General features: G+C 44.8%; 1 protein-coding gene across 1 annotated transcript in view; it reads left to right on the forward strand.

Annotated features, from left to right (window-relative positions):
• Nucleotides 1-27,972, forward strand: part of LOC126257269 (uncharacterized) — a 111,257-nt gene that overhangs the window by 77,537 nt on the left and 5,748 nt on the right. The window contains exons 3-4 of the mRNA XM_049955550.1: nt 6,983-7,060; nt 16,940-17,203. Of these exons, the coding sequence (XP_049811507.1) occupies nt 6,983-7,060; nt 16,940-17,203 (342 nt within the window). The remainder of the gene's footprint in view (nt 1-6,982; nt 7,061-16,939; nt 17,204-27,972) is intronic.

Consider the following 27,972-nt stretch of genomic DNA (forward strand, 5'->3'; position numbering starts at 1 on the left):
CTTGGATTTGGGGATTGGCTTATAGTTTCTAAATTTCTCCTCCATCATCACTCCCAAACATAATTTCCTGCTGTCCACTTTTAGTGTCCCATATTCCCTAAGATTTAATAATAATAATAATAATAATATCAAATGCTTTGATATAATAATAATAATAATAATTCCCTATGTTTGATGCTTAGTACATCGCTTTGGCACTCTCCATCAAACCACTGAACACTATCCTGCGTTAAACGCAACTGTAATTTTGCGGAACACCACGCTATTTTTAAACTGTCTTCGTGCTACTTTATTTCCAAAAAATTATCTAAGTAATTTGAGTATTCATTCACATAGAAATATGAAAGTTAAAATGTCTTTTTTTGCGAGGGGGGAGGGGGGAAGTTAGGGATGGTTTGCCATGACTCTCCTTAGATCTGCGCCTGCTGAAGATGTGAAAAGACCTTGCACAAAATAGTCTAGCGTGGAGAGCAGCATCAAACCAGTTTCAGCTTTTTGACGACAGGGTTCACAAAAAGAGCTACTTTTCTGATCGCATTCTTTAATTCAAAACAGCTGCAAAAGCTATTTGTATCATAGCACCATCACTGATATATGCAATGATATTTTATTTACCTCACCATGGAAAACGCTTCACGAACTGGAATTCATTTTGTTTTCTCATTTCTGAACGTGAAGTATGTCCGGTACTATATCTTCAAGTGAAATTTTGCAAATATACTAGCAGGATATAAAAAGACACAAGTCGACTCCAGCATCCTTACTCGCTCTTCCCCGTGTCTAAATGCTGCCGCTGCTTCTTGCAGCGAACTGTGCCCCGGCCTTGGACCTTGGTCCTGAGGCTGCAAGTGTCGTGTGCTGTGGTTGCTAGTTGTAATACTATGCACCTGCAGACAGACGGAAATCGAACCTTTGTTCCGCCTGTTGTTCGTGTCTTAGCCGTATCTTTCATTTTTCTTCTGTTATATGGTGATATTCAGGTGGTAGATTTGGGTACGTGACCAAGCGACTAAAAACACAAGGAGTTAGAAGTCCATTAAAAACAGTTGTACCCATGAGCTTCCAGTCGCTATAACGTAACGTCCCTATCGAGATTACAAAACAACATTTTACTGTTACTACATGAACTGATTACAGCTCTTCGGAACCGAAAAACTGTATTGTAAATACTGCACTGACACGTGAACTTCATTTATTGCAATTCCCTCAGGAATTGGTTTCTGTACGAAGAGTAGTATAAACCACTTACGTCATGTACTACGAAAAGACGAAAAAGACTGTCCGCTGAACGGATTCTGTGACACATGTTGCTGGAACGTCTCTCCTTCCTGAAAAGCACCTGATCTAGAACCTCGTACCGTGTAAACGAACATGTAAAAATCTTCTTCTTACAGATCTCAGTTCTCAAGAGATGGCTGGAAGAGCCGGCCGGAGTGGCCGAGCGGTTCTAGGCGCTTCAGTCTGGAACCGCACGACCGCTACGGTCTAAGGTTCGAATCCTGCCTCGGGCATGGATGTGTGTGATGTCCTTAGGTTAGTTAGGTTTAAGTAGTTCTAAGTTCTAGGGGACTGATGACCTCAAATGTTAAGTCCCATAGTGCTCAGAGCCATTTGAACTACTGGAAGTACTTTCTCTTATTATTGTGGTCGAAAAGACGAAAACTACAAATTAATCGTACAAAAGATTCCATCCCCAGCTGTAGCCAACAAACTTTATATTTGAAAGATTTGTACAATAATGTCGCCCTAATCAAGAAGTAGAAGCACTAATAATCGTTCGAGCTATTTTTTGACATGGAAAGGAATGATTTTTTTAAATTTCAATATGAGCAGACGAATCAATGTGACAATACATTTTCCGGAGTTACCGTCCGATGACCAATTGAAGTATTCGATTATTTCGTCTCTATATGTTCGTTAGGTAAAGTGATAGTATGATAAAATACCGTTATTGGACTATTGCACGAATAAAATAATGCTATATGATGTTACGGATTCACAGACAAAATAGTTGCTCCAAACGCGCTTATAAGGAGTATCTTCCCGCTCGCTAGGCACTTGTGCAGTCGTTTCGCATCGAGCAGGTTTTTCACTCGTAATAGAGACGGACGCTGCCACGCCGCAAGGCTAACGTGTCGCAGAAGGCCTTCTGCGGCCGTGTAATGGTGTGAGGGATAGCTATCTCTGGCGGCCCGTGTGAACACGTGAGAGAATCCCCAGCAACGCTCTCTACCTGTCGCCCCACAATGCCACTTCAACCAGTCAAGCTCCTGACTTTGATGGAGATATATACACTACTGGCCATTAAAATTGCTACACCAAGAAGAAATGCAGATGATAAACGGGTATTCATTGGACAAATATATTATACTAGAACTGACATGTGATTACATTTCCACGCAATTTGGGTGCATAGATCGTGAAAAATCAGTACCCAGAACAACCACCTCTGGCCTGGGCATTGAGTCACAGAGCTTGGATGGCGTGTACAGCTACAGCTGCCCATGCAGCTTCAAACCGATGCCCCAGTTCATCAAGAGTAGTCACTGGCGTATTGTGACGAGCCAGTTGCTCGGCCACCATTGACCAGAAGTTTTCAATTGGTGAGAGATCAGGAGAATGTGCAGTCCAGAGCAGCAGTCGAACATTTTCTGTATCCAGAAAGGCACGTACAGGACCTGCAACATGCGGTCGTGCATTATCCTGCTCAAATGTAGGGTTTCGCAGGGTTCGAATGAATGGTAGAGCCACGGGTCGTAACACATCTGAAATGTAACGTCCACTGCTCAAAGTGCCGTCAATACGAACAAGAGGTGACCGAGACGTGTAATCAGTGGCACCCCATATCATCACGCCGGGTGATTCGCCAGTATGGCGATGACGAATACACGCTTCAAATGTGCGTTCACCGCGATGTCGCCAAACACGGATGCGAGCATCATGATGCTGTAAACAGAACCTGGATTCATCCGAAAAAATGACGTTTTGCTATTCGTGCACCCAGACTCGTCGTTGAGTACACCATCGCAGGCGCTGCTGTCTGTGATGCAGCGTCAAGGGTAACCGCAGCCATGGTCTCCGAGCTGATAGGCCATGCTGCTGCAAACGTCGTCCAACTGTTCGTGCAGATGGTTGTTGTCTTGCAAACGTCCCCATCTGTTGACTCAGGGATCGAGACGTGGCTGCACGGTCCGTTACAGCCGTGCAGATAAGATGCCTGTCACCTCGACTGCTAGTGATACGAGGCCGTTGGGATCCAGCACGGCGTTCCATATTACCCTCCTGAACCCACCGATTCCATATTCTGCTAACAGTCATTGGATCTGGACCAACGCGAGCAGCAATGTCGCGATACGTCAAACCGCATTTGCGATAGGCTACAATCCGACCTTTATCAACGTCGGAAACGTGATGGTACGCATTTCTCCTTCTTACACAAGGCATCACAACAACGTTTCACGAGGCAACGCCGGTCAACTGCTGTTTGTGTATGAGAGATCGGCTAGAAACTTTCCGCATTTCAGCACTTTGTGGTGTCGCCACCGGCGCCAACCTTGTGTGAATGCTCTGAGAAGCTAATCATTTGCATATCACAGAATCTTTTTCCTGTCGGTTAAATTTCGCGTCTGTAGCACGTCATCTTCGTGGTGAGCCGGCCAGAAAGGCCGTGCGGTTCTAGGCGCTACAGTCTGGAGCCGAGCGATCGCTACGGTTGCAGGTTCGAATCCTGCCTCGGGCATGGATGTGTGTGATGTCCTTAGGTTAGTTAGGTTTAATTAGTTCTAAGTTATAGGCGACTGATGACCTCAGAAGTTAGGTCGCATAGTGCTCAGAGCCATTTGAACCATTTCTTCGTGGTGTAGCAATTTTAATGGCAAGTAGTGTAGTTATTTCATTATTTTTTATCAAGCATAACCAGATAATTGCCAGTCGTAAGACTATCAATAAAATAATTTAGCAGCATACATCAGTAACACCAGTAGGTGATAGTAACGGCGCGAGACGATGATGTCGTGAAAGACTGTTCTGGATGTAAGGTTAATAATCGAGCACAAGAAAGAGAGATTGGGGATGTCACACACAGTCTGCATTCACACGTGCCAAACCCACGTGGAACTATTACATCTCTAAATAATCTTTCATGGACTTGTCGCGGACTACGGTATGAACGGACTACCGCGTATGCCGCGATTCAGGAGAAACTGCCATCGCCATAGTAAATTGCCATCCTCGTCAAGGTACAATCAACGCCTGTCGTCATCGGATACCTCGAATTATAATAGCAGACAGGCAGATATCCCGCCAGTTCAGTGCTGGACAAAGAAGCAGCCACATTAATACAGAAAAATTTCGTCGCTGTGAGAGAGAGAGAGAAGCCACCGGCCCTCACGGGTACTGCTGAAGGCGTGGCTCACATTATAACTATTGGGGGGACGCGCGGCTCACATGTTAAAACGCTGTGTGGACTGAAGTGTCCCACTAAATGTCGTTACCCTACAGTGGCGAGGTACGACGGCGTAGAAAATATATATGTGGCAATGACATAGTCTCCCCAACAGTCTGGTAATTAACAGCAGTATCATCATATGGTTTACACTTTCTACACTAGAAGCTTCCGTGGGACATTAACAAGATGTACTTGTGGTGGTATATCACATCGATGACATTGCTTAAGTCCCTGAAGATGATATCTTAGTTGCTTCGAGGTCGATAGCAAATACATTAAAACAATAAACACAACTAACAGGAAGAAAAGTAATAAGAGAACAGCCTTCGTTCCAGATAGCACAATATTTCACAGCTGATGTCTCCATTGTCCATCGCTAAGAAAGAAGGAACATTGTACGTAAAACGTTTACTTTCTCCGATATAGGATGCCTAGCACGTGTGTCATGTCCCTCATATACACTTACAACAGGATACAGGCTGACAAGCCTTATGCATCAGCTCCTCCTTCTTCTCCTAACCTGGAGGCTAGTTAAATAATACACTGCATAATTCTATTACGCTCACTTCCGCATTCTGTCAATATCGACTGATGGACATTCCGAGAGGTGGGGTTATTTCATCTGTCCTCAGTTCTTTTGGGAACCCCATCTTGGGCTCTGTCGAGAAGGATGTGCACAATTTGAACCGTGCATGTGAACGTAAAGCAGTCATGGATCAGCGTGGCTCCCCATCAGTTGGACTGCCTTTCGCAGCCTTATTGTCAGAGAGCAAGAGAAATGTGCACTTTACCAAGCTCGTTTCGCGTTCGGTGGCTTTAGTAACCTAGTACTCTCACCGCCAGTTGTCAGGTTCATGGGGCTTCCTGAGCGGTTGTAAGCTATTAATCCATCGCCATCTCGAAAGTGTGTATAGCTCTAAGAAAATCGAATTACTAAAACAAACACCAATATTCAAGAAAGGTAGTAGGAGTAATCCACCAAATTACAGGCCCATATCGTTAACGTCGATATGCAGCAGGATTTTAGAACATATATTGTGTTCGAACATTATGAATTACCTCGGAGAAAACGATCTGTTGACACACAGTCAACATGAGTTTAGAATATATCGTTCCTGTGAAGTACAACTAGATACATATGAAGTGTTGAGTGCTATTGACAAGGGATTTCAGATCGATTCCGTATTTCTGGATTTCCGGAAGGCTTTTGACACTGTACCACCCAAGCGGCTTGTAGTGAAATTGCGTGCTTATGGAATATCGTCTCAGTTATCTGACTGTATTTGTGATTTCCTGTCAGAGGTCACAGTTCGTAGTAATTGATGGAAAGTCATCGAGTAAAACAGAAGTGATTTCTGGAGTTCCCCAAGATAGGTTATAGGCCCTTTGCTGTTCTTTATCTATACAAACGATTTTGGAGACAATCTGAGCAGCCGTCTTCGGTTGTTTGCAGATGACGCTTTCGTTTATTGACTAATAGTCATCAGAATATCAAAACAAACTGCAAAACGATTCAGAAAAGATATCTGAATTGTGCGAAAAGTGGCACTTGACCCTAAATAACGAAAAGTGTGAGGTAATCCACATGAGTGCTAAAAGGAACTCGTTAAACTTCGGTTACACGATAAATCAGTCTAATCTAAAAGCCGTAAATTCAACTAAATTGGAGTGGAAACCATTAAAAGAAAGGCGTTTTTCGTTGCGACGGAATCTTCTCACGACATTCCTATCACCAGCTTTCTCCTCCGAATGCGAAAATATTTTGTTGACACCGACCTACATAGGGAGGAACGATCACCACGATAAAATAAGGGAAATCAGAGCTCGTACGGAAAGATATAGGTGTTCATTCTTTCCGCGCGCTATGCGAGATTGGAATAATAGAGAATTGTAAAGGCGGTTCGATGAACCCTCTGGCAGGCACTTGAATGTGATTTGCAGTGAGTCCACGTAGACGTAGATGTAGATGAATTGTTGAACTTTCGAGTTCTCTGTTTGTAAAGTTCGTAATTTCGCATTATTCAGAAGCGTTTAGTCGGCAACTGTCTAACAAATTTTCTTGCGGCTTAGAAGATGTAAGTGCCAAACGTCTCATGTCTGATGGGTGACTGTCGCCGCCGTTCTACCGTTTTAAGTACCAGACCTTCCACACAGGAAACTTTAAAATTTGGGAAACCCTCCGAAATGTACACGACGTTGCAGTTGTGGTTCATTAATATTGTCAAGAAAATAGCGAGCGGCTCTTTCAACTACTATAATAACGTCTGAACATTTCCCCATTTGTAGTTTATGCACGAAATATTCAACACGTCGAATCTTAGAAGATGGCAAATGTTTCGTAATCACCTTAACAAATCACACATTCGTATTTAGTGATATTGTCGACATCACACCGTTACTCGAGGTGCAGCACCAGTTCCCCTCTCTCCGAGATCTTCCTTTTCTCGACTCTTAAGCTATCATTTGTTTGCACTCCCTTGAACCAGTAGGCTGAAGCAGGCTCCGTAATGAGCGGACTGACGTGTTGTGTTGCAGCCGAGTGTCACTCACCCTGGAGGAGATGTCGGCGCTTCACTCTTCCACGCTTCGGCCGCACGCTCCGCCCGTCGTCAAGTAAGCATCTGCCAAAATTAACTTTTGTATTGCTGGAGTAATGATTGTAAGTTAACAGTGAATAAAATGTCTCCATTTGTTCAGAGAACATGAATAAATAATAAAAACACATCAATGTTGAAAATACGCTGATGGAAATGTAGTGTTATTCGTTGAAACACTAGTTTTATACTAACCAAACTTTTAACAGATGTTCTTCACATAAAGGATATTAAACGAATAAACGTTCATTCCATTCGGAGCTGATGTTCACCATCTGCATCATTACGGAATGTGAGCTCCAAAGTCAAGAATACCCTCTTGTATTCTTTATGGTATGGAAGCAAACAGCCTTCGAATGTCATCTTCAGGGGTTTTTTTCTGCCACGCCTGAAGCACCTTCCGTGTCAGTTCACGAATGTTGCTGACTGCCTGCTCCAATGAACGTTAATGACTTCCCATCAAAACAATTGCCTAATTTAGTGTGGTTAAGGACAGATACCAGTGTCGGCAGAATTCCTTCGGCCGGCGTGTTCCATTCAAAAGTGTAACTGGAGCGCAGAATCACTGACGTCAAATTGCATGACGACCAGCAGAGGAAAAGATTTCCACCCAAATATTCGGCGCTACCAACCTTCCTTTGTTCTGACCAAGGATAGACCAAGCTTCGTAAAGGCAGGTAGTGTGGGAGATCGTTAACAGAGATATCTGCATGTTGGGTTGGTGTACAGTTCGTAGCATTTTTCTACAAGTTTAATAAACACAACAGGTACACATAACAGAGGCTTTAGTCGTCAATAATATATTATCCTCCACTATTTACAACAGTCTGCCAACGTTGGCGTAGCTTTTAGAATCCGTGAAAGCAGAAATCACATGGTTTTGAGGAGAACAACTCGTCGAACCATGTTTGCAGGAAACGAAGTTCCTTGAAGGTTGTTCCTTATATTAGCACAGAGACACCATTTGTCGTCACCAGTATATGAATGGTCGGCGTTGTTCACGAGAGAACTGATGACGTGCAAGCAGTGACACACGTACTACCACACGCTGACTTTTGTGATTTTGGCTTAGAGCATGCGATACCTATTCACAAGCTTTTTGAACGTTCCGCTTTGTATGGAAACCTCGCACGATGACGGAATGACCACAGTTCATCACATCTGCCAGTTCTCGAGCACACTGACGTGGAACATTGTGGATTAATACGTCTAAACGATCTTCATCAAATCCCGAAGATCTTCCTGAACGTGGAGAATCCGTAAAACGATCCTCCTTAAATCGACAAAACTATTTTCTTGCTTTGATCAGACCATTTCTATTATCCTCATGCACGGCGAAAATGCTTCTGGCTGCCTCCGCTGCCGTCACCCCTCTATCGAACTCAAACGAAAGAATGTCGGAAATTTTCCGTTACTGTCACGCCTCTAATGAATTCAAACAGAAGAATATGTCGGCAGTGTTCCGATTTCCCTACTTGGCAATCCATTTTCTAGCGTCCACAGTTCCACTCACTATCTCCAAATGAAAAAACGACACTACGTAAACTCAAATACCACCAGTGGACTACAAATAAAAAATGAAAATCGATAAATAAACCCGTAGCAACCGGAATACCAACATGAAAAACAGACTCGCTAAGAACTTATGCACCAACCTAATACGTCGAGCGATAGTCGATTTGCAACAAAGCAGCGACACAGAGATGTGACTACCTGTGTAGCAATACGTTGCAGAGAGGTGGGGATTTAAGGTAATGGGAACTGGGAAAAACTGAAAGAACCAGTGGTTATCGAGATTTTAAAAAGTAGCATCAGGCAACGATTGACTGGGACGGGGGTAAGGAACACATTAGAAGACGAATGGGTATTCTTGACAGACGTAATAGTGGAGCCGCAAGAGAATCGAATAGGTAAAAAGCCAAAACCCAATACAAATCATTGGGTAGCGTACGAGTGATTGAATCTAACTGCTGAAAAGAGAAGATATTAAAATGCAACAAATGAAACACAGCAGAAGATATAGACGTCTAAAATATGAGACTGACAGGAAGTGCGAAATGACAAAGCAGTAGTGGCTAGAAGAGAAACGCAAGGATGTAGGAGAATGTATAACTACGGGAATGATAAACACTGCCTATAGGAGAATTAAAGAAACCTTCGCAGAAAGCAAAAGCGGCTGTATGAATATCAAGAGCTGAGATGTCAAGCCAGTTACACTCAAAGACGGGAAAGCTGAAAGGTTGATCGAATATATAGGACTGTTTATAGGAAATAAGCTCGAAAGCATTATTAGAGAAAGGAAAGAGGAAGAAGAAAATATAAATTGTGACGTTACTAGAAGTATTTTGCAGAGCACTGGAAGACCTAAGTCGAAACAAGGTGGCTGGAATAGACGATATTTAATCGAAATTATTGAAATCCTGGGGAGAGCTATCCACGAGGAAACTGCTCGATCTGGTGTGAAAGATAGGAGTCAGCCCAAATACCTGCGTACTTCTATACGAATGTAATAATTCAAATTCCGAAGAAGACAGGGTCTGGCAGGCCTGATAATTAACAAATTACTCCCATATGTTTAATAAATTATGGTTGCAAAATACTGAGACGAATTTTTTTACAGGAGAATGGAAAAACTAGTCAAAGCCAAACTCGGGGAAGGCCAGTCTGGTTTCTCTAAGAAATGTAGGACATACTAGGCAATACTGAGCCTACGAGTTATTTTAGAACGTAGGTTAAATAAAGGCAAACCTACGTTTATAGTATTTGTAGACTTAGAATAAGCTTTTGACAATGTTGATCGGAATGCATTCTTTGAAATTCTGAAAATAGCAGTATACCATACAGGGAGCGAGTGGATATTTTCAAGTTGTAAAGAAACCAGAGTGCAGTCGAAAGATATGAAAGGGAAGCAGTGGCACAAAGGAAGTGAGGTGGACTATCGCCGATGTTATTCAATCTTTACATGGAGCAGTACTGGAAACCAAGAAGAAATTTGGAAAGGGAAACAAAGTTTAGAGAGAAGAAATAAAAACTTATTGTTTGCTGATGACATTGTACTTACGTCAGGGATGGCAAAGGACTTGGAAGAACAGTTAAAATGAATGGATTTTTTTTTGTCATCAGTCTTCTGACTGGTTTGATGCGGCCCACCACGAATTTCTCTCCTGTGCTAACCTCTTCATCACAGAGTAACAGTTGCAACCTACGTTCTCAGTTATTTGCTGGATGTATTACAATCTCTGTCTTCCTCTACAGTTCTTGCCCTCTACAGCTTCTTCTAGTACCATGGAAGTCATTCCCTCCTGTCTTAACAGATGTCCTATCTTACTGTCCCTTCTCCTTACCAGGGCTTTACCCATGCTCGTTTCCTCTCCCATTCTGCGCAGAACCTCATCATTCCTTACCTTATCAGTCCACCTAATTTTGAACATTCGTCTGTAGCACCACATGTCAATTGCTTCGATTCTCTTCTGTTCCGGTTTTCCACAGTCCATGTTTCACTACCATACAATGCTATACTCCAGACGTACATTCTCAGAAATTTCTTCCTCAAATTAAGGCTGATATTTGACATTGGTAGACTTCTCTTGCCATTGCTAGTCCGCTTTTGATGTCCACCTTGCTCCGTCCATCATTGGTTATTTTACTGCCTATGTAACAGAATTCCTTAACTTCATTTACTTCGTGACCATCAATCCTGATGTTAAGTTTCTCGCTGTTCTCATTTCTACTACTTCTCATTTCCTGCGTCTTTCTTCGATTTACTCTCGATCCATACTCTGTACTCATTAGACTGTTCATTCCATTCAGCATATCATGTAATTCTTCTTTGCTTTCACTCAAGATAGCAGTGTCATCAGCAAATCGTATCATTGATATCCTTTCATCTTGAAGTTTAATTCCACTCCTGAACCTTACTTTTATTTCAATAATTGCTTCCTCGATATACGGAATAAACATTAGGGGCTAAAGGCTACATCCTTGTCTTACACCCTTTTTAACACGAGCACTTCGTTCTTGGTCGTCCACTAAAGTTATTCCCTCTTGGCTGTTGAACACACTATACATGACCCATCTCTCATTATAGGTTACCCCTACTTTTTTCAGAATGTCGAACATTTTGCACCATTTTACATTGTCGAACGCTTTTTCCGCGTCGAGAAATCCTATGAACGTGTCTTGATTATTCTTTAGTCTTTCTTCCATTATTAACCACAACGTCAGAATTGCCTCTTTCGTGCCTTTACCTTTCCTAAAGCCAAACTGATCGTCATCTAGCGCATCCTCAATTTTCTTTTCCATTTTTCTGTATATTATTCTTGTAAGCAACTTGGATGCGTCAGCTGTTAAAGTGATTGTGCGATAATTCTCGCACTTGTCAGCTCTTGTCGTCTTCGGAATTGTGTGGATGATGCTTTTCCGAAAGTCAGATGGTATGTCGCCAGACTCATACATTCTACACACCAACGTGAACAGTCGTTTTGTTGCCACTTCCTCCATGATTTTAGAAATTCTGATGAAATGTTGTCTATCCCTTCTGCCTTATTTGATCTAAAGTCCTCCGAAGCTCTTTTAAATTCTGATTCTAATACTGGATTCACTACGAAATCGACTCCTGTTTCTTCTTCTATCACCTGAGACAAATCTTCCCCTCATAAAAGCTTTCAATGTATTCTTTTCACCTATCCGCTTTCTCCTCTGCATTTAACAGTGGAACTCCTGTTGCACTCTTAATGTTGCCACCCTTGCTTTTAATGTCACCGAAGGCTGTTTTGACTTTCCTATATGCTGAGACTGTCCTTCCGACAATCATTTCTTTTTCGGTGTCTTCACATTTTTCCTGCAGCCATTTCGTCATAGCTTCTCTGCATTTCCTATTTATTTCAATCCTCAGTGACTTGTGATTCTGTATTCCTGAGTTTCCCGGAACATTTTTGTACTTCCTCCTTTCATCGATCAATTGAAGTATTTCTTCTGTTACCCATGGTTTCTTCGCAGTTACTTTCTTTGTACCTATGTTTTCCTTCCCAACTTCTGTAATGGCTCATTTTCGAGATGTCCGTTCCTCTTCAACTGTGCTGCCTACTGAACTATTCCTTTTTGCTGTATATATAGCCTTAGATAACTTCAACTGTATCTCGTCATTTCTTAGTACTTCCGTATCCCACTTCTTTGCGTATTGATTCTTCCTTCTTCAGTCTGCTCTTCATCACTACTATATTGTGATCTGAGTCTATATCTGCTCATGGGTACATCATACAATCCAGTGCCTGATTTCGGAATCTCTGTCTGACCATGATGTAATCTAACTGAAATCTTCCCGTATCTCCCGGCTTTTCCAAGTATACTTCCTCCTCTTGTGATTCTTGAACAGATTATTCGCTATTACTAGCTGAAACTTGTTATAGAATTCAATTAGTCTTCATTCCTTGTTTCAAGCCCATATCCTCCCGTAACCTTTTCTTCCACCCCTTCGCCTACAACTGCATTCCAGTCCCCCATGACTATTAGATTTTAATCCCCCTTTACATACTGTACTAACCTTTCAATATCCTCATACACTTTCTCTTTCTCTTCATCTTCAGCTTGCGACGTCGGCACGTATACCTGAACTATCGTTGCTGGTGTTTGTTTGTGTCGCTTCTGATAAGAACAACCCTGTCACTCAAATGTTCACATGAACACACTCTCTGCCCTACCTTCCTATTCATAACGAATCCTACCCCCATTATACCATCTTCTGTTGCTGTTGATATTACCCTCTACTCATCTGACCAGAAATCATTGACTTCACTTCACTGACTCCTACTATATCTATATTGAGACTTTGCATTTCCCTTTTCAGATTTTCTACTTTCCCTACCACGTTCAAGCTTCTGATATTCCACGCCCCGACTCGTAGGACGTTATCCTTTCGTTAATTATTCAATCTTTTTCTCATGGTAACCTCCCCCTTGGGAGTCGCCTCCCGGAGATCCGAATGGGGGACTATTCCGGAATCTTTTGTCAATGGAGAGATCATCATGACACTTCTTCAATTACAGGCCACATGTCGTGTGGATACACGTTACGTGTCTTTAACGCAGTGGTCTCAATTGCCTTCTGAATCCTCATGCCGTTTATCATTGCTGATTTTTCCGCCTTTAGGGGCAGTTTCCCACCCCTAGGACAAGAAAGTGCCCTGAATCTCTGTCCGCTCCTCCGACCTCCTTGACAAGGCCGTTGGCAGATTGAGGGTGACCTCTTATGCCGGAAGTCTTCCGCCAATGCTGATTATTAATCAAAATTTAAACAACTGCGGGTTTCGAACCTGGTATCGAAGACGTTTTGATTCTGAATCAAAGACGCTACCCCAAGACCACGGGTGCAAATCAAGGAATGTATAATGTCTTGAAAAAAAGGATATAAGATGAACTTCAACAAAAATAAAGGAGGGTAAAGGATTTTAGACGAATTAAATCAGGTGATTCTAGGAACTGGATTAGAAAACTAGATGCTGAATGTCGTAGTCGAGTTTTACTATTTGGGCTGCAAAATAACTGGCGATGGCAAAAGTAGAAAGACAGAAAATGAACACTATCTATAGCACAAAAAGTATTTGTTAACAACTAATATCAGTTCAAGTGTTAGGAAATCTCTTGTTAAGGTATTTGTCTGTAGTGTAGGCTTTTACGGGCAACAGCTTTGCCGCAGTGGTAACACCGATTCCCGCCTGATCACCGAAGTTAAGCGCAGTGGAGCTTGGCTAGCACTTGGATGCGTGACCGTTAGGTCTGCCGAGCGCTGTTGGCGCGCGGTGTACACTCAGCCCTCGTGAGGCAAATTGAGGAGTTACTTGATTAAGAAGTAGCGGCTCCGGTCACGAAAACTGACGACGGCCGGGAGAGCAGTGTGCTGCCTACACGCTCCTCCATAGCCGCATCCAGGGACGCCTATAGGCTGAGGATGACACTGTTAGGGTCTTTCGAGGCCTGTTCGGACGGAGTAGGCTTTTACGGAACTGAAACGCACAAAAGAGAATAACTTTAGGAACGTGGCGCTACAGGAGAACGGTGAACATAAGATGGGTAGATCGCATAACTGATTGAGAGGTGCTGAATCGACTTGAGGAAAACAGAAATATGTGGGACAAGTTGACTAAAAGCAGGGCTCGGTCGACAGGAAGACACTCTGAGGCATCAACAAATCTTCAGTTTGATAATGCTTGGTAAGTGTGGGGTGAGGGGAGGGGGAGAATAATTGTAGAGGGACATCAATACTTTTGGTACAGTAAGCAGGTTCAAATAGATGTACGTAGGAATAGTTATTCGGAGATCAAAACGCTTGCACTGGGCGAAAGTGGTGTGGAGATCTGCATCAAACCAGTCTTTGGACTGAAGACCACAACAATCTAGAGATTAATCATCTTCTGCGAGGCAATACAACGTAAACATACTTTTACTGACGTCGAACAATTGCAGAAAATACATGCAACCACATCCCTTCTCCCCCTCAGCCCCACCCCACCACCATGCATAGCGGTGTCTTACACCCACCCAATAGTAACTGTCTCCTGGCATGTGTTTAATGAGTTTGGTTGAAATTGCTCCTGGCGTTCCTACCTATCCTAGTGCACATATGCATACATACATACTCTCTCAAAGATCCCCGGTGTCTGTTGCACCAGGAGACAGGCAGCTTGGATCCTAACAAGCAGGTCTTCCTCCGTTTCTATGGAGCTTCATACACCAATGTCTTGACGTAACCCCAAAGGATAAAGTCCAGAAGTGTGAGGTCCAGCGATCGCGCTGGTCGTGACTCACGACCTCCCCTTCGAATTCAACAACGTGGGTACGTGTCATTCAGGTCTCGCGGACATAAACATCAAAGTGAGCTGGTGCACCTTGTGTTGAAACCACATCCTCTCACGGGCAGCGAGGGGTACAGTTCCCAAGAACTGGGGGAGCACATCTCGCAGAAACACAACACATGTGCTATGAGCTAAGATGTGTACAGTATGTTTGTTTGGTTGTCAGAAGCGTACGCTGTTTATCACCCACTCCCTATTCCAGTGTTCAACAGATACCCGGGATCTTCGCAAGAGCGTGGCAGAATTGCAGTGCCGTTGCAATACAAGCATTGACACAGGCGGTCTTCGCTTTGAATAACTGCTATGAGCTACGTTGCTGTTCTGCTATGTGCATCCATAACGCAATAAATACGATTTTCGACCATCATTTTCCTGTCTCAATATAATCGGTTGTTTACAACCTACCACCTGTTTCAGTTGGACCTAAAAGGTTTAAGACACCCTATATGTAGATCAGTTTTGCCGTGTACATTATTTTGAAATCAGTATCTTTGGTTTCAGAGCATTCCTGTGTTCTTGGTTGTCAGAGGCATTGTGATTAAGCTTTAACTTGTTCCAAAGCCTTCCGACATACACTACTGGCCATTAAAATTGCTACACCAAGAAGAAATGAAGATGATAAACGGGTATTCATTGGACAAATATATTATACTACAACTGACATGTGATTACATTTTCAAGCAATTTGGGTGCATAGATCCTGAGAAATCAGTACCCAGAACAACTACCTCTGGCCGTAATAACGGCCTTCATACGCCTGGGCATTGAGTTAAAAAGAGCTTGGATGGAGTGTACAGGTACATCGGCCCATGCAGCTGCAACACGATACCACAGTTCATCAAGAGTAGTGACTGGCGTATTGTGACGAGCCAGTTACTCGGCCACCATTGACCAGACGTTTTCAATTGGTGAGAGATCTGGAGAATGTGCTGGCCAGAGCAACAGTCGAACATTTTCTGTATCCAGAAAGGCACGTACAGGACCAGCAACATGCGGTCGTGCATTATCCTGCTCATATGTAGAGTTTCGCAGGGTTCGAATAAAGGGTAGAGCCACGGGTCGTAACACATCTGAAATGTAACGTCCACTGTTCAAAGTGCCATCAATGGTAACAAAAGGTGACGGAGACGTGTGACCACTGGCACCCCATATCATCACGCCGGGTGATACGCCAGTATGGCGGGGACGAATACACGCTTCCAATGTGCGTTCACCGCGATGTCGCCAAACACGGATGCGACCATCATGATGCTGTAAACAGAACCTTGATTCATCCGAAAAAATGACGTTTTGCCATTCGTGCACCCAGGTTCGTCGTTGAGTACACCATCGCAGCCGCTCCTGTATGTGATGCAGCGTCAAGGGTAACCGCAGCCATGGTCTCCGACCTAATAGTTCATGCTGCTGCAAACGCCGTCGAACTGTTCGTGCAGATGGTTGTTGTCTCGCAAACGTCCCCATCTGTTGACTCAGGGATCGAGACGTGGCTGCACGATCCGTTACAGCCATGCGGATAAGATGCCTGTCACCTCGACTGCCAGTGATCCGAGGCCTTTGGGATCCAGCATGGCGTTCCGTATTACCCTCCTGAACCCACCGATTCCATATTCTGCTAACAGTCACTGGATCTCGACCAACGCGAGCAGAAATGTCGCGGTACGATAAACCGCAATCGCCATAGGCTACAATCCGACCTTCATCAAAGTCGGAAACGTGATGGTACGCATTTCTCCTCCTTAAACGAGGCATCACAACAACGTTTCACGAGGCAACGCCGGTCAACTGCTGTTTGTGTATGAGAAATCGGTTGGACACTTTCCTCATGTCAGCAGGTTGTAGGCGTCGTACCGGAGCCAACCTTGTGTGAATGCTCTGAAAAGCTAATCATTCGCATATCACAGCATCTTCTTCCTGTCGGTTAAATTTCGCGTCTGTAGCACGTCAACTTCGTGGTGTAGCAATTTTAATGGCCAGTAGTGTAGGTGGAACGCTGATTTCACAGCTAGCTGTAGCGTGTTGGTGTGAGCAGTGTATCTGCGTGTCCGGCAGGAGGTCGCTGACGGTGGAGTCGGACCCGCCGCCGGCGGATAACAGCGACGCGGTGCTGCGCAGGGCGCCCGCGCTGCCGCTGCTGCGGCTGGAGGGCGGCGGCCGCGGGGGCGTGCCCAGCCTGCCCGAGGACAGCCACAACCTGCTGGCCGCACAGCCGCCCCCGCAGCCACACAGCAGCAGGCGGCGCCGCCAGGCCCTCGACGCGCCCGCCGTCGAGCCCGAGGACGCGGAGGACCCCCTGCCGGCAGTGCCAGCGCCCAGGTAACGAGAACGCACAGAGCGTCGGTTCTCACCGTGCCGTTGATAGGATCACCGTGGGCGTCCCACGTGGCTCAGCATACCTCATAAAACTGGAAGTATTGCTGCTGTGCACTCTCCACTTTGATTTTTTGTAGTGATTACACCAAATCACCAATCCGTGGTGGAAGACCCAATGCATTCATCGATGTTGTGAAACTCAGCTCGTTTGTCAATACGCGGCAAACAACAGACACCAGTCCCCCCATCTCCTGTCTTCCTAAATGCGTTAGATACTTTCATATTGTCGTCCAATGAACAAAATACGAGCATATAGACTGTCTAAATATGCGTTACTACTCTGCTGTTCACACTTAAGTGCTTGACAGGGGGTTCATCGAACCACCGTCAGACTACATCTCCACCGTTCTACTCTCGAATAGCGAGCTCTGATTTCTCTTACTTTATTGGTTGGTTGGTTGATTCGGTGGAGGCGACCTAACAGCGAGGTCATCGATCCCATTGGATTAGGGAAGGATGGGGAAAAAAGCTGGCTGTGCCCTTTCAAAGGAACCATCCCAGCAATTGCCTGAAGCGATTTAGGCAAATCATGGAAAACCTAGATCAAGATGGCCAGACGCGCGTTTGAACCGTCGTCCTCCCGAATGCGAGTCCTGTGCGCTAACCCCTGCCCCATCTCAAATGGTTCAAATGGCTCTGAGCACTATGGGACATAATGTCTATGGTCATCAGTCCCCTAGAACTTAGAACTACTTAAACTTAACTAACCTAAGAACACCACACAACACCCACTCATCACGAGGCAGAGAAAATCCCTGACCCCGCCGGGAATCGAACCCGGGAACCCGGGCGCGGGAAGCGAGAACGCTACCGCACGACCACAAGCTGCGGACTGCCCCATCTCGCTCGGTTCTCTCACATTATTACGGTGACCATTACACCCCCATATAGCTGGGCGCCAAGAATGTATTTTCGCATTCAGTGGAGAAAGTCACTGATTGAAATTTCGTGAAAATATCTCTTTGCAATGAAAAACGCCTTTCCAAACTGAAATTTTCACTCTGCAGTGCAGTGTGAAGTGCTATGAAAGTTCCTTGCACATTAAAACTGTGTTACAGACCGAGACTCGAACTCGGGACCTTTGCCTTTCGAGGGAAAGTGCTCTACCATCTGGATTAGCCAAGCACGACTCACGACTCGTCCTCACAGCTGTAATTCCGCCACGTCCCGAGTTCGAGTCTCGGTCCGGCACATAGTTTTAATCTGCCAGGAAATTTCAAAAATGCCTTTGTTTCAATGTATGACACCCCAACTCACATATCACACCTGCGTCACTCTCTCCCCTACTTCGCGATGTCCTCTATCAATACTGTCTCTTAAAAGTCTCTTACCGTGCAGCAGTATCCCAGAAGAGGGCAGGCAGGTGCTGTACCTTCTAAGCATTCTGCCAATAAAAGGCAGTTATAGGTTCACCTTCACCCTAACATTATCTATATGATCAGTCTAATTTAAGTTGTTCGTAATTTTAATCCCTCGGTACTTAGTTGTATTGACAGCCTTTTAATTTCTGCTATTTGACGTGTAACCGAAATCTAACGGATTCCAGTCAATTGGCACTTTTCACGCCCTACAGACATCTTGCCTAAATCATATTGCAATTGGTTTTGATATTGTAAGGATTTTACTAAATGGTAGACGACAGCATCATATGCTAACAATCTAATAGTGTTAAGACTTTCTCCTAAATCGTTTACATAGATTAGGAACAGCAGAGGGCCTATAACACTTCCCTTGGGAAACGACAGATATTACTTCTGTTTTAATCGATGGCATTCCGTCAGTTACTATGAACTGTGATGTTTCAGACAGGAAATCACGAATCCTGTCACACAACTGAGACGATACTCCATAGGCACACAATTAGATTAGAAACCGCTTGTGAGAAATGGTACCAAAAGCGTTCTGGAAATACTGAATCAATTTCACGTTCCCTGTGATAGCACTCATTACTTCGTCTAAATAAATGGCCAGTTGTCTTTCACAAGAACAATATTTTCTGAATCCGTGTTGACTAGGTGTCAATAGATGGTTTTCTTCGAGGTAATTTATAATGTTCGAAAACACTGTATGTTCATAAATCCTACTGCCAATGGACGTCAGTGTTATGGGTCTGAAATTTTCGGATTACTCCAGTTTCCTTTTTTGTGTCTTTGTGTGACCTTTACAAATTTCCATTTCTTAGGAACGGATCTTTCGTCGAGAGAATGGTTGTACATGGTTGCTAAGTATGGAGCTACTACATCAGCACATTCTGAGAGGAAGTCGGTGTTATTCAGTCTGGAGCGGGAGAAATGACTTTATTAAATAAATTAAGTTGCTTCGCTACATCATGGATATCTACTATCAAGTTACTTATGTTTGCAGCTCTTCTCGATTCGAATCCTAGAATATTTGCTTCGTCTTCTGTGGTGAGGTAATTTCAGAAAACCATGTGCTGTAGCCGCTTTAGTGGCACTGTCGTCGGTTTCATAACCATTGCTATCGTGCAGCGAAGGTATTGTTTGTGGCTTCGCACTAGTGTACTTTACATACGATCAGAATGTCTTTGGATTTTCGGCCATATGTCGAGCCAGAGTTTCTTTGTGGTACCTGTTAAAAGCACCTGGCATTGAACTCCGCGCTAAATTTCAAAGTTCTGTAAAACATCGTCAGTGTTAAAGTATTTGCGTTCTTTTAAGTCTGGCATTCTTTTTTTCGTTGTTTCTGCAGCAGATTTCTGAACTATTTGGCGTACACAGTTACACGAAAAATCCTACAAATTTTAAGGCTGCCACTACAACTTAATACCTTGGGAGTACAGCTATGAAGAACTTAAACTGGGACTGTAATGCCCTGAATCTGATAAGACCGGGCTCAAGGCGACAACACAAAGGAATCAGGCCGACTGGCCTAGGACCATCAACAGCCTGTTGTTGAGAGTTAACAATAAGGTGAAAACAAAAAGAACAACAATGGAGGTGGCACGACAGAATAGTCAAAGAGTAAACAACGAGCGTAAACTTGGGACGTGACGAATCCAGAAATCAAAACAACTATGTGTAGCGAAATTAATACAAGACCACAGTGAAATCACCACTGAGGATAGAGGTGCTCCTTTCAAAGGAAGCCAGCTAGAGGAGCGCGCCCCTTTGGCCAGCGCTGCAGCAGTGACGCCAGCGCTTACGGATGAAGCACTGCCGCCTAGCAAGCGGCCAATGAGATCCATGCCCTCCGGTGGGCCTTCAAAGTCGCCAGCCCAGGCTACCAGATTACCCTCCCCCCCCCCTCCCCGGCCCTGAAACCTGGGTATAGCTCCAGAAGGAAATTGGATGGCGCTTTGGGAGGTGAACTGGTCACACAGTTGGTGTCCCAGCACTTAAGCCCACTTATGGGTTGTTAGAGTAAGAATCCACGACAACGAGTGACAAATCCTAGAAACGGGCCCTCGAAATCCAAATGAATACAATCCCAAGGGCGAAGAGGGTGGAGCGGCACAAGTGGCACAGCTGCCACCACGTCTTAGTTTGAGCCTGGCTAGTAGACATACTGCCAATGTCCATGATGGAGGAGTTGTAAAACCTGAGGTCACAAGGCAGTTGGTTCGGATCTCTGGATCGGTGTTCTTTGAAAAGTACTTGAACCACCCATGGGGAATACAGTTCACTACACACTGTATGAAACAGATGCAGCTCGTGGCTGTAGCGATCCGAGCAGCCGTAATGGGAAACACTTTCAAAGCATGTCACTCTTCCACATCTACCTGGAAACATGAGGTTTCCTGCTGGTCAAAGCCTGGGTGTAGCCCTGCAGGTAGATGAGTTAGAGCATCAGATTTTGCATGTTCTGCTGTGGGTTTGTATTTAATAGTATAATTATAGAAACTGAGGAAAAGTGCCCAGCGCTGGACCCATTCTGCTGTCCACTCTGGAAGTTGGGAGTACAGCGCATAGAATTCGACCAGTGGTTTGTGGTCCACAGTGAGTGTAACCTTGGTCACGAATAGATAAATGTGGAACTTCTTAATTGCACAGATAATCGCCAAAGCATCATTTTTGTCGGTAAGTTCTTTGAATGACTGTCGGCATCTTTGACGCATGGGTGATTGGTTGCTCAGTGCTGTCATCATTTCGATGTGCTAAGACTCCACCAATGCCGTAAGGAGAGGCATCGGCTGCCAAAAAAAGTGGATGTGATGGGAAAAAGGGCATAAGGCAGGGTGCCGTGCATAGCAGACCAACTGTGTGAAAGTGTGTCCACAGTAAGCCATGCCCCTGTAATGAATTCCTTTTTTCTGCAGCTGGTTTATCAGACCCATAATATGAGCCACTTGGAGAAGGAACTTAAAATAATAACTCACTTTCCCTGGAAAAGCCTGTAGCTCCTCTAAGTTTTGGAGGTGCTGGAGACAGTCAATAACTGCTACAGTACTGTCAGTGAGCTGGATCCCTTCTTTGCTGAGCAAGTATCCAAGGCGTTCCATTTGTTCCTGAAAAAACTGGCATTTGTGTAAGTGGGACTTGAATCCTGCGCCTGTGCCAAGGTTGCACAGATGGCGCTGACGTGTAATGTCCATGACAATAATCTAGGTAGTTAGTGCAAGCAGAGATGGACATGGTTAACTGTTCCAGGTATCTGTGGTAGACTGCCAGAGCAGAAGAGGTCTCAAAACTCAAACTCTTGTATAACCGAAGGGAGTGTTGATAACGACAATGATTCACAACTCCTCTTCCAGCGGTGTCTGAAAATATGCCTTGGCCAAGTTTATCTAGCTTCGTGAGAAGGTCCTTTGGACTCCGTATTGGGTATTTATTGTCCATTTAAGTCTCTCTAGGGCTGTATGGAGCCATTTGGTTTCCTGGCCACTGCCAAGGGTGTGGCCCAAGCACTGGTTCTAAGAGATTCAATCACTCCTGTTTCGTGAAGATGATCGAATTCCTGCTTAACGGCTGCCTGTAGGGAGATGGGAATGTGTCGCGCCCAGCAGAAAATGGGGCCTGTGTGTGGAAACACAGAGATATTAGGCTGAAAATCTGTGGATACTCTAGGCCAGGCGCTAATATAGGTGCGAAAGCAGTACAAGGTCGTGAAGTTGCTCTAATAGATCTGTGTCAGAGACGATCTGAAACGAATCAGAGAACCCAAATAATGAGAGACATCCAGACGGAAAATGTTTCCTGGTGAGCGACTAAGGACAATGAACAACGTCATCAGCCGTCCTACATTTTCGTGTGCAGTGGTGATTGTGAATTGAACCCAAAGGGGAATCGACCTGTCACAATACCCTACCAACGTACGAGAGGGTGCGGGCAACTCAGGGGAACCCAGTCGAGATTAGACGCTCACCTGGAAACAGGCTTCTTGATTGGCAGTTGTAATGTAATATGCAACTTGACCGCCATGTGTTGTCCAATTCGAACTCCCCACTTCATACTTCCGGACCGGGAGCCAACTGAACCACTACGTCTCGAAGGAAAGAATCTGCAATGAGGTTTTGCACATGTGAAATCGCAACGGAGACTCAAGCGTTGCAAATCGATCATCCACAAGCGATATGAATGACCAGGTTACTTGAAGTATTAATAAAACTCGAGGCGCGACGCAGCCACGTACAATCATTGCGGGTAATAATTCGGAAGCAATAAACACTTCTCGAACTGAGTGCGACAGAATTCGAGAGTGGAACCAATTTCTTCAGTAAAGAAAACTTCTCTGCGGAAGTCCAAGAAAGATGCGCGACAGTCGGAGAGCGTCATCAGCGGCTTCAGTCGCTCAAAACACGTGTCCCGACCTCCTTTGGCGTCGTTAAATTCTGGAAACGCGGAAGAGTGACTCTCCGCCTGTGACATGACCATATCCTGGATGGGTTGGATATCCTTAATTGGAGTTGATCCTTCGCAAGTTGAATTTCCTGGCAGACCAACTCAGTTTCCTGCTAGAACTGCTGTTATAATTCCTGCTGCAAGAACAGGTGTTGCTGTTGCTGCCAATCTTTTTCCTCATCGCCAGTTTCGGTGACCAGAATCTGAAGAGACCACAGACGACTCGAGAACTCGCTAAAACTGGACAAGGGCCGTCAGTATCGACTCACCGAGCGTTAACAGGAAGGCAAGAACAAGAGGAAGGTTGACGCAGTTTCGTAACACGTCCCACGAGTAAACCAACTGAGAACCTGAGACATAATGAATCCGGAAATGAAAACAGCTGTGTGTGGCGAGATCAATACGACAGCGCAGTGAAATCACGGCTGCGGACCGAGTTTTTTTTTTTCTTTATTGTATTTCAATTCCCCATCGGGGCGGGCTGGCAGCAGCATATGCGCTGCTCTTCAGCTGAAAGACATAGAACAAACAATAGAAGACATTTAAAAATATACAAAGGAGAGAATATGGTGAACATACATATATAGATATAAAAAAGGGGGAACTTCATGGAAGGCAATAGACAAAAAAAGGGGCGACTGTAAAATGGCACACACAAGAAACCACACACTGGGACAATTAAAAGAACACAAGGCACAGTATGTCCGGAGCATGAAAGTATCGACGGATGGTGTAGCACATAACAAACACTGACAGCGAACCTCAAGGCAGCACACAATTAAAATCACACCTCTTGACGCACAGGATAAACAGCACTAAACACAACACTGATGTGGCACACTGACGATGATCAAAACGGAGGATCTGCCAGGCGCAAGGAGATGAGGGAGACTGGAAGAAGGGAGGGAGGGGAAGAGATGGGGGAGATGAGAGGGGGGCGCGCTGAAGAGGGCCAGGTAGGGAGGTATGTGGGAAGGAAAGAGGCAAGGATGGGGTGCTGGGTCTCAGGGAGGGGGATGGGGGGGGAAGGGAGGAAAATCCGCTCTGGGAGAAGGAGGAGAGAGGAAAAAGGGGGCCCTGGGGTGGGGGGGGTGGGGGGGGGAACAAGGCCAGGTTATAGTTGGAAGGAAGGATAGATGTCACAGCGAAGTTCATCATCCGGGAAGGGGAGGCAAATTGCCCTGATGAAGGAGATGGAGGGTGTGGAGGTGGAGAGAGGGAGGGATACAGCGATAGAGGCGCGGAAATGGGCGGGGGGGTGGAGAGGAAGGAGGAAACCAGAGGGTGGGGGGGGGGGGATCAAGCCTGCGGACAATGTAAAGGATGTGGAGATGTTGGAAGAACAGGAGGAGGTGGGGAAGGGGATGAGTTCATACAGGAGCCGTGTGGGGGAAGGAAGGCGGATACGGAAGGCAAGGCGGAGTGCATGGCGTTCGATGATTTGGAGGGTCTTGTAAAAGCGGGTGGGTGCAGAGATCCAGGCAACGCTGGCATAACAGAGGATAGGCCGGATGAGGGATTTGTAGGTGTGGAGGATGGTAGAAGGATGCAATCCCCAAGTCCGGCCAGACAGGAGTTTCAGAAGGCGGAGGCGAGAATGGGCTTTCTGCTGGATGGTCTGGAGGTAAGGGGTCCAGGTGAGGTGTCGGTCGAGGGTGAGGCCAAGGTATCTCAGGGTGGGGGTGAAGGACCGAGTTGCTGCGCTGCTAGCTTTAAACAGCGGCCGCGAGCACATAGGCTAACCAGAGGAGCGTGCCTCTGCGGCCAGCGCTGCAGTAGCGACGCCAGCGCCAATAGATGCAGACCTCCACCTAGCGGCCTTCCGGCGGGGCTTCAAAATCGCCAGGCCGTGATACCACAATAATGATTACGTACAGGGCGGTCAGTCTGAAAAGCGTTGCAGGATAGGTTGTGCTGAGAAATAATTAGGAAGAAAAATATTTGCTACGTTGCTCCGTATTAATTAATATTGAAGCTAGCCAATCAGGCCGCAGAGCGCTCCGATTCAAGTGGCCCACCAGTTACATTTGGTGTCAGATGTTCTCATAGCGTGGACGATAGTATACGAGACTGCTCTGCCTTTGGCCCGGGTTCGACTCTTACTGCCGTCCCATGTCCAACTTCGGTATCGCTTTCTTGTTCGATTTGAGGAAGCAAACGGAGAATGCGTTTGGTGACATACTTTCTGGCGGACCGCTGCGCGCAACGGCCTGATTGGCTAACTCGGAAACGGTGCAATTTATCGAATTTTTTTTATCTTAAGAATTATTACTTAGCGCAACCTACATCACTCCTAACAAGCCTTTCAGGCAGTTTCTGACCACGCTGTGGATAATGTTGCGGGGAAGGCGAACCCAAGATTGCGTTTTATTGGCTGCACATTTCGAAGATGCAACGTATCTGCTAAAGAGACTGCCTACTCTATGCTTGTCCCTCCTCTTACGGACTTCTTTTAAATCCGGTATGCATTTATTGTTGCTTCTGTGACGATGTTTTGACCTGTTTTACGTACCAAGAGTGAACTGTTCCATCTCTTATTAATTTATTTGCTATAAATCTCTCAATTGCCAGCTATATTACCTCTCTGAATTCCAGCCACATCTGGTCTACTTGCACATAGTTTGTTTGGAACAAATGAAGACGGTCTCTAAGAAGGCGCCAAGTGAATTATTATCTGCTTTTTTAAATAGATTACTTCTGCGATTATTTTTAATGGCTTTGAATTTTGCAGTATTCAACCTCGCTACCACGACCTTATGGTCACTAATATCTGTATCCGTCATGATGCTCTCTGTTTTCTCAGGATTCTTTGTCGCTAAGCGGTCAAGTACGTATTCGCAACCATTTACTCCTCGAGTGACCTTTTGAACTAATAGCGCAACATAATTTTCGGAGTATGCATTTAGTACAATTTCGGACCATGTTTTACGCCTACCACAAATTTTAAATAAGTGTTTTCGTCAACATGTAGATCATAGATTGAAGTCTCCGCCAACTATGATTGAACTTGTAGTCGGATATTAGAACAACTTTTTGATGCGACTGGATAGTTCCTGGCAAATAAAACGCAGCATATCGTTCTTAACGAAGAAAAAACTTCTGACGCAACTGTAGATTCAGGCATATCCGACAGGAGTGTTTATAATCCCATTACTGTTGGCTACAAAGCAGGAAGACCTGTATATGCTCAGTGCTTGATGCGGAGATTGACTTTTGGCTCTCAAAATAAATGTAACACATTGCGAGTAAATAGGGAGAAAGATAATAAGTTTGATTACACGGCTGCAGAACAGTCACCAGAAACAGTCACATCCATTGAATACATGCGAATACGCGTAAGGAGCGATTTAAAATTGAACAACCACAAGAAACTCATTGTAGGGAAGGCAAGTGCCAGACATAGTCTTTGGAAGAATCTCCTACGAGTACAGTTTACCCGTAGAGGAGATAGCTCACAAAGCCTGCGTTCCACCAACACTTGAGTGTTGCTTCGGAGAATCGCACCCGTACCAGGCAGTACAGGGAAAGTAGAAAAGATCCAAAAAAGAGTTCCGCAATTCATCACAGGTTCGGTTAGTACGGTCGAAGGTATCACGGAGATGTTCAAGCAGCCCCTGTGACAAGCGCTAGAAGAGAGGCGATTTCCATCACAATGCGGTTTACTACTGAAATTCCGAGAGCGTACATTCCTTAAAGAGTCAACGAACATATTACTTCTTCCTGGATATATCTTGCAAGGAGACCAAACAAGTAAAATGAGAAAGATTTGTGATCATACGGAGGCTTACCAGCAGGCGCTCCTCCTGCATGTCATCTACTGCTGGAACAATAAAGGGGGAAAAAGGGGGGGGGGGGAAGGGGTTAGATAGTGGTACACAAAATGGAGTATAGACGTAGACATAGAAGTAGATGTATTTATAGCTATAGACGTAGAGTTATAGAAGCGTCATGAACAAACTCGTTTAGATCACTCCACTGTCGTCTTGTAACTGAAACAATAATTTCATTCTCCGTGAGGTGGAAGGCAGCAGGGATGCAGCACTTACAATATTCCTTCTCGTCTTCTCGAGAATTCACACGGAACGTCTGTTACGATCATCTACCTGGTCTGTTATATGCGAGAGTGGTGATTTCACTACACTATGCGTTAATTTCATTGTCGATAAGGAAACATTTACAGTTGAACCTTAATCCATTTTCTATAGCCCTGCACTTATGAAGTTCACCGTATCAACGACTAATTAGTCACAACTCTTTCACTATTGATTTCAGCCCTCTATCTACCTGATTCCAATCACATAAACTCCTTCTCTGGACATCACACCGTAAATTGTACACCACTGACAGTCTCGACTTAATTATCTCGTTCCTTGCTACGTCCTCAGATCAAAACAAAAAATTGTCTCAGAATAACAGTTAGAGAAGTATGGGGCTACAGTAACACAAACAAACGCTTTACTTTTCACAAAAATGATTTCCAATTTAACAAACTTACGGAAGTGTGACCCTATGATCAAAACCATCCTGCTTTCACTTCTGTCAAACAACAAAGAGCTGGCATACAAAAGGTAACATCATGTTTATGCCAAGACACAAACTCACCTTCGATAATTGGAATTTTGTGAAAGAGCTGTAACCTTTCTTCGCATCTCGCATGCGGTCAACCATGCGTTAAGCCCTCTGCAAAGGTCTGCGACCAGCTGCCTGAGATCGAGCCCAAAGCAACAACAATAAGTAATTTCCATTTATTCAGCCCTATGGTCATAATTTGACTGCTTTTTTTTTCTAAAACAGGCCTTCCCAGTTGATCTCGCGAACTGCACAAGTCTGCTTGGTGCTAGCACCTGCCTGCACTACATGCGGACATTACTTAAAATTAAACAGAAAATTAAGATTGCACTGACATCATGGAAA

This window comes from Schistocerca nitens, chromosome 1, assembly GCF_023898315.1.
Source record: "Schistocerca nitens isolate TAMUIC-IGC-003100 chromosome 1, iqSchNite1.1, whole genome shotgun sequence".
NCBI lineage: Eukaryota > Metazoa > Arthropoda > Insecta > Orthoptera > Acrididae > Schistocerca > Schistocerca nitens.